Source organism: Myotis daubentonii, chromosome 13, assembly GCF_963259705.1.
Source record: "Myotis daubentonii chromosome 13, mMyoDau2.1, whole genome shotgun sequence".
NCBI classification, from domain to species: domain Eukaryota; kingdom Metazoa; phylum Chordata; class Mammalia; order Chiroptera; family Vespertilionidae; genus Myotis; species Myotis daubentonii.
Window position 1 is genome coordinate 41,765,962 of NC_081852.1, and position 14,894 is coordinate 41,780,855.

Sequence of the window (14,894 nt, forward strand, 5' to 3'; positions counted from 1 at the left end):
GGAGTACAAGGTCCTCGGTGGCCTCGGAGCTCTGCGGATCTATGCCACTACCTATGGGAGCCGCAGTGCAGGCATTAAAGGGCTGGTGTGGGCGTGAGGAAGTACAGGCAGGGGCTGGACCAGAGAGGCTTGTGAGTGGTAAAGAATAGGATGACATGGAATCGGCAGGGGTACATGAAGATTTCTTCTATGCCACTGCTGCTATCTCAGCTCTGACATTAGACGGAGGAGGGACATAAATCCTTTATTGAAGTTTCAATGTTCAAGCACGTAGTAGATGTTTAGCAAACGGTCATCACTACTGGTATTCCATGAAGTCACTCTTGCAGACTTGTCCCAGCTGTCTGTCCCCTGGAGCAGGAGCGTGTGATCAATGCAAAGAACTGGCCTTGGAGTCAGGCTGAATTCCCGAGTCTCAGGTTCCGACCTGTAAATGGAGACACGAACACCCACCTCACAGGACTGGCATGAGCAACGAGAAGAGGCATGGAAGGTGCTGGTGTGCGGGAGGCACTGGAGTAACTGGAGAGCTCTGTGGTGGGCCTGGCAGGTTGCCTTCCAAACATCACTTCTTCCTCCTTCCTAACAGAACTCCACTGTGGTCCAGGCACCTCCTCCTCCCAGACGAGGAAACCCAGGCTCAGAGAGCTCAACAGGCACTTCCGAGGACTCACAACCTAACAAGTAGTGGGTCTTGCAACCGGGTCCTTCGAACCAGGTCTGCAGACTCCCAGCCCACTGTTCTTTCGAATACCTCTTGTTTCGGGAGGCATTCGCACATTTATCTAACACAACAAGGTACCTGGCATTCAGAATTTCTAACTTAGAGCCTGTTTCTCCCCAAGAGCAAGAGGCAGAAGTCACATGGCTTCTATGACCTAGACTCAGAAGCGACATACCCTCTCTTCTGTCATAATCTGTTTGTCATGCAGACCAACCCTGACAGAATGCAGAAGGGACCACTCCAGGCTGAGTCTTGGGAGGTGAGGATCGCTGAAGACTTTCTTGGAAGCTGGCACCACACGCATCTTAACATTTTTATGAAAATAGTTTTGACTTTACAAGTCTCCTGAAAGGGCCCGAGGACTGCAAGGGGTCCACAGACCACACTTTGAGATCCACGGACCTTGATACTCCCAGCTCTCGCTAAAATTTTAGCTACATGATTCATGCTACTGCTCGGAAGATGATTTTCAGATCCACCTCTCTTTTGCAGATTCATATCAGTTTGTCAGATCTCGCTTGAAAACAAGTTTTCCAGAGAGATTCAATCTAGGTAGCATTTTGCTTCTGCTGATGGCTGAGTGAAGGGAAGAGTAGTTTATCTTCCAGGACAGACATCAAAAACTAAAGCGTCACATAGTCACTCATAATCTCATCCCGGCCTTTTGCATCTATGGCTTCATCTTAAATATTTTTGAATATTCTCAATCTGAACCACCTTCTTGGCTAATCCATGCAATAAATTACCTGCATCAAGAAGCAACTTAACAGGAAGGGCTTTAGCCTTGTCTGGAGTCAGAGAACTGGTGGGAGCTGCTGCCAGGCTGCCTGTGCTGCATTCAGTAGGTGAACCTGCAGCCAAACAAGACCAGCAACCCCAAGGATAAGACCAATACCAACAGAAACTTTGTTTCTGGATTCATTCCTGTCCGAGGCTAGCTCCAGTTCCCTCCTTCCCAGTGATGTCACCCAAGAATGGTCCGTGGTGTTAGTTTCTATCACTCTTCATTGGAAAGAACCCACATACAATGGACTCTTCGGCCTCAAATTACATTGTGAGGGATCTGAGACCTGAAGGAGCATGTGTGGAGAGACAATAACAGAGGGCTGAGAACTCAGCGAAGATAGAGAGGACTGAGAAGGGGCCGATCAGAGAAAAGGCAGGCGAACCAAGGGACATTTCCTAGAAGCGGGTAATGAGCTAGTTCTATGGTGGGGAGACAGATACTCCCGTGGTCTTGGCCGTACAATAAATCGGCATTTCTGGGGAAGGCAATTTGGCAGGATCTCCAGATTTGAAATGTTCCCGCTCTTTGAGCCAATAACTGTACTCAATGCAGCATTGTTTGTTGTGGTAGAAAGCTGGCGAGACTTGCAAACATTTGCATCATCAATAGGGGGTTGGTGGATTATGGAAACCTATCCCAGTTCCATTGTTAAGGGGATAAAGACTGCAAAGCGTTTGTTTATAGATTTGGGTATTTCCTATGTGCAGAGGAGAAAGCTTAGAGGACCATACAGCAGACAGTTGGCACTGGTGACCTCTGTGGGGGCAACTGTAATTATGGAGAACTTTCACTCTCTAGGTTTAATTTGATTTAGAAAAACCAAGTGTGGTGTCACTTCTTGTGCCCTTGTCTTGTGGAGCAAATCAAGACCCATTTTACATATTTCATAATGTTTTACCTTTTCTTTTAAAGATTTATGCATTATTTTTTGTAATCAGAAGAAATAAAAATGTATAGAAAGAATGGTGAAATGGTCAACGATAATTCAAAGAAGGTCATGAAGTTACCTTACTGAGAAAAGAATAAGGTAAGAAGAGGTGCCTTCACGGAGTGGGTGGGAGCCAGATGGCAAGTGATTAAGAATGAAAAAGGAGCCCTAGCCGGTATGCCATCCTGCGCACCAAAAGGTCATCAGTTCGATTCCCAGTCAGGGCACGTGTCTGGGTTATGGGTTCAATCCCTGGGTGGGGAGTGTGTAGGAGGCAGCCAATTGATGTTTGGCTCTCATCTCAATGTTTCTCTCTCTCTCTCTCTTCCTCCCCCCCCTCCCCCCCAATAAAAAAAGAAAAAGAATGAAAAAGAAGAAGAAAACTGAAGCAGTGAATGTAACTCTCCTTTGGGAAGGTTGGCAAAAGGAGGAAGCAATGAAAGCTAAGAACAACTAGATACCACGTGATTCTGAATAAAGTTTATTAAATGATATGTACAGCAAATGTAGTAATTCAACACCTTTATTTATCAACCCACTGCAATAAAGAAAAATAAATGAACAGGAGAACCTGTGTCTGCACAGCACATGCTCTCGGTGTGTAATGTAAATGGCAACACTTTAAATTAATTGGTTATGTATAATGTCAGTTATTTTTCTCTCAGAATATAATCTTTTTTCTTTTTTGTAGTAATCTAGTCCAGCAATAGGACTTAATACTACTTCAGATAAACAGAACTGCCAAAAAAAAAAAAAGAAACCAAACAGAAAACAAAAACCTCAAAACCAAAAAAACTGTAACTGAGATTATAGTTACTACCTTCTCTCCCAGAAATAATGATTATTTATTTAAAGTTTTAACTTTACAATGGCTGTATTTGTGCTAAAAATCTGCCGGTGAATTATTTGGAATTCCTTCATTTAAATAAAAATGCAAAAAACTTAATGACTTCCTTATTTTACCTCCCTTCAATTGAAATTTTTAAAATTATTTTTCTATACAAAGTAGGTACATGGGCTATACAAAGTTAAATATACATATTTACAGTCCCACCTAAGCATATGGTTTTTTTCTTTTACTGACCCCAGAGAGACTGCAAAAGAGAAGTGGTTCGGGGCTTGCCTTTACCCAGAAGCGTGGCTAATATATCAAAACTGTCTGCAAGGCATGCCGCCAGTTAGCTGCACTTGCTATTAATAAACCTGTATAAACATCTCAGCATAAAAATAGGTATTTTATAATACTAAATGTCTGAAGACAAAAGAGCATTGGAAACCTTTGTTCCTTCTCTTGTCATACATAGGAAGCTGAAGTTTGATGCAAATTTGAACACATGATTTTATTAAAGACGGGCAAATTGGTGAGGCATAGCTGGGTTTCTGTTGATACACAAATGCGAGAGGCTGGCATCATATGCAAATGTGGCTTTACAAATTGGTTTTATTTTCTAGCTGTATTTAAAGAGGTGTTCACAATTACCTACAGAATCAAGAAGCACCCCTCAAAAAACTATTAGGTAAGATCATGATATTAATGGTTTGCATCTAAGAAAGATGAGGAAACACATTAGCCAATACAAGAATTACATTTCCAAACGAGTGAAACGCTGCTGGGCAAATGCACGTGCACACACACTGGTACTCATTCCCTCAGAGTCAAATCACAGTGCCCTGGGCAGCGGAGGGGACCTTCCAAAGCTATGAGTCTTATTTAAGGAATTTCTGCCCAGGAGGCTCCTCCGCCCACCCCACCCCACCCCACCCCACCCCATCCCAACATTAGTTCTATAATCTTTCCCCTGGGGATTAAGGCTCTGCTCTGCCCTAGTTAAAAACAAATGTCTCTGGGAAGAGGTAACATACTCCTGTATCAGTCATTTACACTTTAGTGTGAAGAAGTCAGCCAGCAAGATTGGAAAAGAGGACAGGGAGAGAAGTGAGTGCACTGTAGCTGTCTGATAGGGGATGGGCAGCCGGTGGGATCCTAAGATGAGTAGTGGAGACAGAGGTGGAGGCAGAGACACTGAAGACAAACTTTTTGCTTACTTATAAAGACTCAGACCTTCGGACAGTGGTACTGGGCACTTCTGAGCTACAGGCAGAGAGCCAGGGCTCCTGCACACACGCTGGCACTCGGAAGTGCTCCTCCTACTTGTGGCCGATGTGTATTTGTGGAGAGGGTGAGAGTCTGAAGACTTGGAAACAGCGCCAAGTGTTTTCAGTCATAAAGTACCCTCAGGCAAAGCGTCTTCCAGCATCCTAGTTGTTCAACAGTCAGCTAATAGAGACAGAAATACAATACTTTCTAGGATCCCTCCAGGGAAATTCATCTCTTCCTCTCTCACACCCTTCTAAGCACATTTCACAGTCTCTCCTGTGTGTGTGTGTGTGTGTGTGTGTGTGTCTCCAATCACCTCTGAGTCCCCAGGCAGGGAACGGGCCATTCCTATCTTTCATTCTCCAAGGGGTCTAACAGAGAGGGCTGACAAACATCCTGGACTCGGACAGAGTTGTGACTGAACACCCAGGTGTCGCAGGGGCCTCCCCGCTGAGCTCCGGCCTCCTGGGAGCAGCAGAATCACTTCCTCACACCTGGCGCTGCATCCGCACCTCTGCTCTGAAGCGAAGCCTGGCCAGGGTGCACCAGGACCCACAGCCCCGGGGACTACATTCTGAGTGGCCCTTGAGCTCCTCTGGGGATGCGGTAAGTCTGCTGGCTGGTGCCCAGCATCCAGTGTCTATCAGAGGGTGTTAAATGAATCACTGAACATCACCATCCTTTTCTCCCTGAGAACAGGCCTATCAACCCCAAACTGTCCTGGCCAAGAACAATCCAGAAGAGAAAGATTAGCAACGGCGTCTGATCAATGAAACTGTGGCCTGAAAGGGAACATATGTGGAAGCCAGTGATCCGGGAAAGGAGCACACGGCATGTGACCTCAGGAGCCACAGGGCTTCCTGACCCAAGTCACTGGGACACGCACATTCACTGTCTGCCTGGCCACCTGCTCCCGCGGGCAAACCTCCGTGCTTTTCTGTCTGACACCAGGGGGCAGTGGCGATGCCGCAGGCTGGGTGTGCATGCTCGGGCGCCGAAGGTTCGCCTCCATTTCCCCACTAACCTCAGCAGGTCCAGCGAGGGGCCTCCACCACCGTCTAGGGATGACCTCGCAGCCCAGACCGATCTCCAGCGGCGCTGATGGTGCTGGGGGATCTGCGGGCTCGGGTGGCTGGGGTGGGCGGGGGTCTGTGCGGAGCCTTTGGAAAATGGCTGGGGACCTGCCGGGGCTCTGAGGGCCGCTTCAGGCAGGCCAGGGAGGCAGCAGCAGGAGGCATCCCTGTGGCCACAGGTCAGATTACCTCAGACGGGGAGCGGAGGGGAGGGCTGGAGAGGCTCCCAGAAGCAGCTATATAAATACAGATTTGCCTCATTCCTTTCTGCTCAGCGCATGGTCCGGGCCTGTCTGATGCAGGGTGAGCTGAGACAGGCCCGGGTTTTACACACAACACACTTCTCTGTCCCGCTCTTTTGCTTCGTTCTTTATCCACTGTATTACTCTTCCTACTGACTCAACTTTCAAATAAAGAGACCAGTTCATGGGTTATGCTTCATCCTCCGGTAAAAATCATCTCTGCGGTTTTCAGTCTTCTTACAGATACAAAGGCTTTACATAGTTGCCTGGAAAAGTGCCAAACTGCCTGGTCCTTCTGGAAGTACCTGTGAAAACACGAACAATGAGGAGACCCGCCCGCAGGAGTGCAGAGGGCCCTGATCGCCACCGGCAGCCCGCAGCGCAGTGTGCGGCCTCCACACGGTGCGGCCTTCCCTTCCCTCACTCAGGCTCAGCATCGGGCTGGGTGCTGAGCGAGGCAGGCGTTTTTAACACTCCTGCTTTTTGTTCAGATGAGCTTTTTTTTCAGAGAGCGTGGGTGACATTGCTGAGGCCCCACAGCTTAGCAAGCACCAGGGCACACTTGATCCCAAGCCTCTGATCCCCAGCCACTGCTCTTCCCAATGCTTCTCCGTTTTTGGAAGAATGGACACATTTCTCTAACACAACAAGACACTGGGGATTTACAATTTCTAAACGGCAGGATTTCTGAAAGTCCAGTGGATATGACCACACATCAGAAGGAAATTCCTCTCTTAGGCCTGGCTAAGCCCCACACGGACTCCCAGCCTTTGGGACCAACCTTAGGAGGGTTCCCGTTGAGCCAGAAACATTACACGGTTTGGGTACAAAGCCCTTCCTGGGCTGCTCCAGATCCCTATCCAGTTGCTGCCCTCGGGATTCCCTCTAGAGTGGCACGTGTGTGTGTGTGTGTGCGCGCATGTGCACACGTGTGTGTGTGTGCGTGCATGTGTGTGCAGCTATGCCACCAATACCCTCTCATTAGCAGACAACACCATCTGAGCACTGCTTCCTTTTCCCAGTTGGCCTGGATGTGGCTCAGAATCCTGTCGAATACAACCTTCAAGCAGCCACTACCAGTGCGTTGGAGCTGTTGCCCAAAATGGAACGTCTCAGATAAAAGAATGTGTCACAGTGACTACCTGACCCCTGGGGGGAGGGTCAAGAAGGTGGGAAGGCCCAGAGTTGCCGCAGAGAGCTGGTGAGCGCCTTGCCTTATGGATGAGGAGGAGCTTGGCTGGGTTACTTTATTCAAAGTCTGAATATTGGGTTACTTTTGGAAGTGTTTGAGGAATTGAGGAATCTGAAATATTTCCTTTACCAAGCTGCCGGGATGCTCCGTTAGAGAACTGGTGCCCCTCACCCCACCCCCGGTTCTGGTAAAAACCGTAACTGCTCTGGGAGAGGAGAGGTTAGCAGCGCGTATGCACCGGAGCTGGGCTCTCGGCAGTGGCCATAGGCGTCTGCTGAGCACTGAGGCAGGGCCGCTCCGAACTGGCTGGCTGCCCCGGGAAACAGCACTGGACTTCGAAGGCTCAGTACAGAATGAAGAATGTAAAGTAGCTCACAGTTTTTTATACCGATTACATGTTCAAATGATAACATTTGAATGCATTGGGTTTAATAAAATATATTAAAATTAATTTCACTGGCTTCATTTTACTTATTTTGTACATAGCTTGTATTATGTTTCTACTAGACTTCTTTGCATTAGAACAGCGATTTTCAACCCTTTTTATCTCATGGCACACATGCACTCATTACGAAAATTCTGTGGCACACCAAAAACATATATTTTTTGCCATTTTGCCAAAAAAATTGGTATAATTTTGAATCATTCACACTGGGCGGCTATCGTTGTGCTGGCTGTTGTAATTTTTTTAAAAAAATATTTTATTGATTTTTTACAGAGAAGAAGGGAGAGGGATAGAGAGTGAGAAACATCAATCAGCTGCCTCCTGCACACCCCCCACTGGGGATGTGCCCGCAACCAAGGTACATGCTCTTGACCGGAATCGAACCCGGGACCCTTTAGTCCGCAGGCCGATGCTCTATCCACTGAGCCAAACCGGTCAGGGCCATTTTTTAAATTTGACAATCTAAGGGCAAAGAGGTCAGTGCCCCTGACTAAGCAGTCAGGAATTGCATGTTTTAAAAATTCCTGTGGCTCACTGGCTGAAAATCGCTGCACCAGTGTACTGCTGACTTCTCAGATCTGGTTTCCCTCTGAACACAGCACTCAAGGTAGTGAGCCTGCAGGCTTCTGGGGCACTGGGAGGGTGCGTGGCTTTCTAAGAGGCTGGTGAGGCCACGGCAAGTCTTTCTGGCTTCCCGTTTATGCTGAGACCTTGCTGTTCTCACTACCCCAGCCCTGGCATCACTTTGCTTTAGTAAAGCTTGGGCAGAGAGATCAGGAAAAAGTCTTTGGAGAGAAGATAAAGGCAAAGCCATTGTACAAGGGGAAAATTGAGGCAAAGAGTGAGCTGGTGACTCCCAACATCATACTCATACCTGCAGAAGGAACAGAGGCTTGGGCCGGGGTTCAAACACTGGCCCGACTATTTGCTGCCTGGGTGGCCTTGGGCTAGGTCAGTGATGGCGAACCTTTTGAGCTCAGCGTGTCAGCATTTTGAAAAACCCTAACTTAACTTTGGTGCCGTGTCATATAGAAATTTTTTGATATCTGCAACCATAGTAAAACAAAGAGTTATATTTTTGATATTTATTTTATATATTTAAATGCCATTTAACAAAGAAAAATCAACCCAAAAAATGAGTTCGCGTGTCACCTCTGACACGCGTGTCATAGGTTTGCCATCACTGGGCTAGGTACTTAATCTCTTTGGGCCTCAGTTTTTGAATCTGTGATGAGGATTATTCTTGGCTTTTGGGCTGTTTGTTGAAAGACTATCAATAAGAAAGTATATCAAGCAAGTATCTGCTTTGTAATAGAATTTCACTTATTCCTCCATTTTATAAAGGTGAATCCTTTGTTTTAATTAAGCAGATGGCTTTGGTTAAAATTATTAGAAGGCTGGAGTAGATAAGATCTTGAAATGTTTACACATACGCTTGAGTTTCATGGTAGAGACCTAGGCTCAGTCAAAGTTTCTTGTGTTGTTTCATAAGAGTTTTAAAAAATAAAATTTCCAAATGTAGAACAGATACATGCACAATAGAAATACAAACAGAACTTAATTAATGAATTTGACAAGTGCCCTCCCTCCATTGGACGCTGGCAGATTTGAGCTTTAGGTCCAACACTAATTGCTGCCAGCCACACAGTCCCGAGAGCAAACATGAACTGTGCCCAGCACTCATGGTGGTTCGGGGACCAAGAAGGCTCCTCTTCCCTGCGGAGAATATGGCTTTTGCTGGTTCATCACTCCTAGTTGTTCCTTCAGAACACGGCTAGTGAGAGAAGTGGGACCAGGTCACTTACCAACAAACCATCCATCGTCACACTTTTCCATGACATCAACAATATCTCCATCTCGGAGTTCCAACTCATCATCGTTCTGTGGTATATAGCTATATAATGCTTGGTAGCTAAATCTATCAATGAGAAAAAGGAATATTAAGTAAGTGACTGATAGGATTAAATAAGGGCTTTTTAAAGCCATTTCAGTTAAATCAACATTTAGGTAGTGTTTCCTGCTTACCAGTGGAGAGAAAAAGTATTTTACTGGCGATTTCTCTAATGACTCATCATTGGGGGAGATCCATTCAACATCAATCTATATGTATAAAAGCCTAAGCGACCGTCTGACCATTTGACTGTTCGACCGGCAGCTATGACGTGCACTGACCACCAGGGGTCAGAAGCTCAATACACAGGCATGGAAATATTGAACAGACTGATGAATCTCAGAGGGAAGAGGGGTGGGGGGGTGGGGGGGTGGGGGGCGGGGGGAGGACAGGAAGAGATTAACCAAGGATCTTATATGCATACTAGAGGCCTGGTGCACGGATCTGTGCACTAGTGGGGTCCCTCAGCCTGGTCTGCAGGGATCAGGCAGAAACTGGCAGTCTGACATCCCCCGAGGGCGCAGGCCAGGCCGAGGGACCCCACCAGTGCATGAATCTGAGCACTGGGCCTCTAGTCTGATAATAAATTAGGACTGGCAGGGATGGAGAACTTCTGAGCAAGTCATGACCAATCCTTTTACTTAGTTTCATTTGGTTACTGTAACAGAGGATTTTTTCTAGATGTCCCCCTCCCCTTTTACATTTACCCAAGGCTTTTTCTTAACACGGGATAATTTATATAGGTTGTTGGGAATAGTCAGAGGTTACTGAAGTCCAGAGATAGACATTATATTCTGGCAATTTACATTGGATGGCCCAAGACAATTGTCATATATTATAAAATTGTCATATTTATATGAAATATATTCCAGTTGCCTCACCATTTAGCAAAACTACTTTGAGTTTCTTAATCCACCAACAGACATTTCATTCATTGTTTTAAAATACGGATGTCATTTTTCTGAAACTCTTGAAAGCTTTTTTTTCTATCCCAGTGAGCTGGGGGTTAAGATTTTTATTTAGGTGGCAGTTGGCCTAAGGCGATTAGGGTGTGCTGCTCTGCTTGTTCTAACAGCCACCTCGGAGAAAGCTGGCATGCGGTGAAGTCTGGCATCTGCTTTGGCAACAAGGAAAAGCTCCGTTTTCACTTATTCCTTTGACAAATAATTAAGAAGCATCCACTGCACACCAGTTCACAGTTCTGTTTGCTCACTATTTTGAAACACAACAGTAGCAGGAAAAACTCTGCCATGAGCCAAACATCTACCATTTCCAGTAGATGCCTGTGATCTCCAGTGTGTGGGCAAGACAGACTAGACCCAGGTACGCGAAGCCAGCGCCTAGAACAAGAGGCTCATTCTCCTCTGCTAAAACCAAAGGGGTAATTTCATTGTGCACATTTATCTGAATGTGTCCGTCTTTTGTAGGTGGATCTGCCTGCCAGAGGGTCTCTAATGAGGAATTAAGAGTGGCCACAGACTTCAGTTGGCAAATGAGCACATTCTGCTGTTTCTGTATGTGCCTGCTGCCTCCCCCACCCTGGCCTCCTCTGAACAGCTGCTCCCCTTCACCTCCACTTGCTCAGCTCTGGGGAGTAACTCCTGATTCTGCTTCCTGCTCTCACCCCCAGACTGCGGAGCGCGGCTGGAGGAAGTCCCGTAGCCTTGCTGCTTGGGTCGCCCGGGCAGCGCTGACGTTGGTGGGAGTCCCCCGCCTCCTCTGCTTCCCTGTGCAGAGGGCTCTTCACGCTGCCCCGTTCAGGTTTAAGCCTCCAGACCCCCTCCCTCCTGCTCTGTTCCCACAGGGGAGGAAGGCTCCCTCTGGTCAAGTTGAACTCTATTTCCTTAGCTTCCGTGTTCTCTCCTACGTCTGTTGACTCTCTCAACCCCTTCTCCTCTGGTACAAATGTACTTAAGTCTCTGCACCCTAAAAATACCCCCTCTCTGTCTGCTACTCCCTCTGTCTAGAGCCCTTTCACCCACCATGGCACCGACTACCAACCCTTTTTAAGGAGGCGTCTGCCTCCCCCTCTCTAACTGCTGTCTCTGAGGTCACCCATGATTTTCTCCAGTTGCCGAACAGAACACCTGGAGGACACGCCGCATTTCCTCCCGCCTTGGCCGCTCTGGAGCAGGAGGCACTGCTGACCGAACACACTTGCTCCAATCTGCACAAGGGATCGCTCCTAACCCCTCTCCCGAGTCTCCTGTGGCTCCTCTGTTGCCTTAAAAGTTGTTCTCCCAGGACCTACCCTCGTTTCCGTTCTCGCTCTACCCGGAGTCTCCGTGGGTGACCTTGCATGTGCCCGTGGTCACAGTGCACCCACTCTGTCCTGGCTCAGGCCCTCATCACTCACTGCCTGGATTAACATCTCCCGACCAGCATCTTTGTCCCTCGCCTCTGAAACCCACCTTCTACTCCGTTACCAGAGTTACCTCCCGAAAACAAAACAGAAGCAATATGCTCCTCCTTCAAACCCTCTGGTGGCTCCTGAGAGCCTGCAGAATGAGACCCAAACTTATTTCAGTCGCACCATGGATTCTACAACGGGTCCCAACCTACTTTTTGAGCTTTGTTTCCTCCGTGAACTGTACCCTGCGGCCACGTGGGCACCTCTGAGGTTGTCCAGGCCCTCCGTGCCCATGTGGTTTCCTTAGCCGGGAAGACCCTGCTCTAACCCTCAAGTCCAGTTTGTCTTTCAGTGCTTATTCCAAATCCCCTCCCTCTGGGAATGGAGTTTACTCCTCTGTGCTTAAAAGAGGAGACAGAGCCAATATATTGTTCTTATCGAATGGATCAACCCTATTCACTCAGCTCTCGTCACAATTAATTTCCTTCCTCTATTCCCACAACACGAGGAGGGAAGCCAGTCAGCACAGCTCTCATTTGCCCTTGGAGAGCAGTTCATTCTTTACCTGTCTCTCTCCCAGTAGGTCATGACCTTACTGACCTGCCACCTGTTCTCACACTGGCTGATGGGAAACACGGAATTCTCAGAGAAGCTGGGAGTGATTCACTCATTCCCCCGCCTGGCTGCCCCACAGCCAGTCAATGAACACTTCCTGAGCCCAACAGTCTGCTAAAATGAGAGAACTGAACTTTGCCGGGTACTTACAAATCTTGTGAGGCTTGACTCCTGTCTGGGGTGACTCTTCGCTGCTGGGCTTGAGGTTGCTGAGAAATGATTAAAGATGATTTATTGTCAGAAGGGGGTACCTTGTGATGAAAGTCAAGGGGATGAGAGACAGTGCTGCAGTAATGAACAGACTTTTCGGCAATGTTTATGATCTCATTGCAAACTGCTTCCTGTGAGGTGGCCCCGAGATATCCAGAAACCCCCATAAAACAGTCAACATGGGGACAAAAAAAAAAGAAAGAGAGGAAGAGATGGAACATTCCAGACGAAGCACATAAGTCCAGGAAAACAACAGAGTTGAAGATCCAGGTTAAAAAAATAGATATTCCAGTAGTGGAGTGCAGGAGGGATCCAGGCGTAAGCATGGAAAAACAGGTAAGATACAGAATTCGGAATTTAGTATGAATATTAAAAAAAAAGGTAGCAGCATAAAAGCCTGCAATTAGTGAGTAACTGTTACAAACAGAATAACTTCAGGATAGAAATGCAAGTATGTACCCCGATCATGCACTAAGACATTGATTTAATCCCGTATGGAGGCAGAGGAGAAATGGCATCTCTAATTCCTCTGCTTTTTGAGAGGGAAGGGGCGGCCTACCATCTCTCTACGACAGTAGCCACAGAATCCTGTAACTCGTGGCTGAGAGTTAACCAGGCAGTACTCCCGGCTGTACTCTGGAGGCCAGTAAGGACTCTTTTTAGAAAAGCTACAGATTTAGTCAACAGGCGTCTTACCACATAGCTCTTTTCAGATTCTGTGAGATCAGGTCCTGCGCTCAATGAATGATGAGAAGGCTGTGATCACCAAGCAAATTATAAGGGAGACATTTTAGCAGATGTCACATTGGAAAGAATTCAAAATAAAAGCGTGAGCAAATACACGTACCACACCATCACACTCGATGACACCGGACACTCGTAGCCTAGGGCCACCGAGTCTCCATGACAACACGGTGGGTGCACAGGAGAAAATGCAATGTACAGAGTTAGAAGCAAGCATCCAGGCAATGAGATGGGAGGCTGAGACATGGCTGCAGGGAGGTGAGAAGGACCACACAGGGTCCCAGAGTGGCAGACAGACACGGACGGGCTGTCTAAAGAACAGTTACGTCCCTCCGTTACCACACACCTGGTCCCCATACTCTCAGCTGCCTAGCATCTATGGATGGGCTGCTGGACCAAAGCCAGTTTCAGTTACCTGGCCAACTGCTGGCAAAGCAGGCTCACAAAACTACCAGGCACGCCACGCTTCAGGACTCACAAAAACCGAGTAATGCTTCTGAAAAGCTCCTTGGTAATGTTTAGTATTGGAACAAGACTGTTCTGGAAAGATCTGCACATGACACACTCCAGCTAGGTGTTTGAGGAGTTGAGACGTCTCACAGAGCGGAGCTGAAACCATCACTCATCAGCTCAGGTACCCCAGGGGCGGTCAAGGACGAGCACCCCTCTTTAAAGTGGGTCTCCCACAGCAGAGGCCAGGCCTGCACCGCAGGGTGTATGAAATAATTTCCCTCACAAAGGATTCAATCTCAAGCTCTGGGGAGTCTCCCTAAATAAATATTTGAAGAGCCATCCTTGGAGACTTCCTCCAGGCGGCCCACCATCATAGCCCCGAGCCTCAGCACCTCCAGGGACACCTGTGCGTAGCTCCCTCGTTCCAGAGAGGCCCCGAGAGGGTGAGGCCTCCTGAGGCCACACTGTGAGCTCGTGGTGCACTTGGTTCCTGGTGTCATCGCCTGTCCCCGAGGACCTTCCCTGTCACCCCGGACCATGTCCCACATTCCCAAGTGTGCTCACTGACCGTACTTCACAGAGTCCTGCAGAAACCCGGGAGACAGGCAGGGCAGGGTTACACATCCCCTTTTCTTTAGAACCCAGAAAGCTGACGCTGCAGGACCCACATCCATTCCAGGCACCACTTCTACCCTCCTGTCCTTTTGGGAAACCCCTTCAAGTTCTCCAAACCCCCTCCAAACTGCAATCACCTAGCCAGCCCCCTGGACTCGGCAGGAGTGAAGGCAGACGCAGGACTGGAAGAGGCCTTTTCAAGCTCCTACAATGTCTCAGGGCCTGCAGGCTCTGGCAGGTGACGGGCGCTGACCCTGCATAGCCCCCTCATCACCTACCAGCCTCTGGCCCAGGCTTCTGTGGAACAAAGGGAAGCAGTAGCCTACTCTGCGGGCTTTCCCACAGCAGAAGAATGGAACTTATTCTGGGCACCCCGAGCGGGGCATACCTCCAGGCAAGGGGAGCGAAGGGGAAACTTTCTAAAAGTAAGAGCTGTCTGTCCAGCAACAGCAGGGGCTGCCTGATGAGAGTGTGTGGCCTGCCCCAGCAGCTGTCCGAGCTGAGGCTGCGCTGACATCACTAGCTGG

At 48.1% G+C, this 14,894-nt stretch overlaps 1 protein-coding gene across 50 annotated transcripts in view; it reads right to left on the bottom strand.

Moving 5' to 3' along the window:
• Positions 1 to 2,904: 2,904 nt before the first annotated feature.
• Positions 2,905 to 14,894, bottom strand: part of SORBS1 (sorbin and SH3 domain containing 1) — a 214,959-nt gene continuing 202,969 nt past the window's right edge. For 29 of the 50 annotated variants that reach the window (XM_059660892.1, XM_059660886.1, XM_059660878.1 and 26 more), the window contains 3 exons: positions 12,496 to 12,554; positions 9,295 to 9,407; positions 2,905 to 6,157 (listed from right to left, as the gene is read on the bottom strand). In XM_059660892.1, coding sequence (XP_059516875.1) covers positions 6,090 to 6,157; positions 9,295 to 9,407; positions 12,496 to 12,554 — 240 coding nt within the window. In that variant the 3' untranslated portion in view covers positions 2,905 to 6,089. Of the gene's footprint in view, positions 6,158 to 9,294; positions 9,408 to 12,495; positions 12,555 to 13,251; positions 13,312 to 14,894 lie in introns of all 50 variants that reach the window. The other 21 variants (XM_059660855.1, XM_059660859.1, XM_059660866.1 and 18 more) reach the window with 1 other exon arrangement.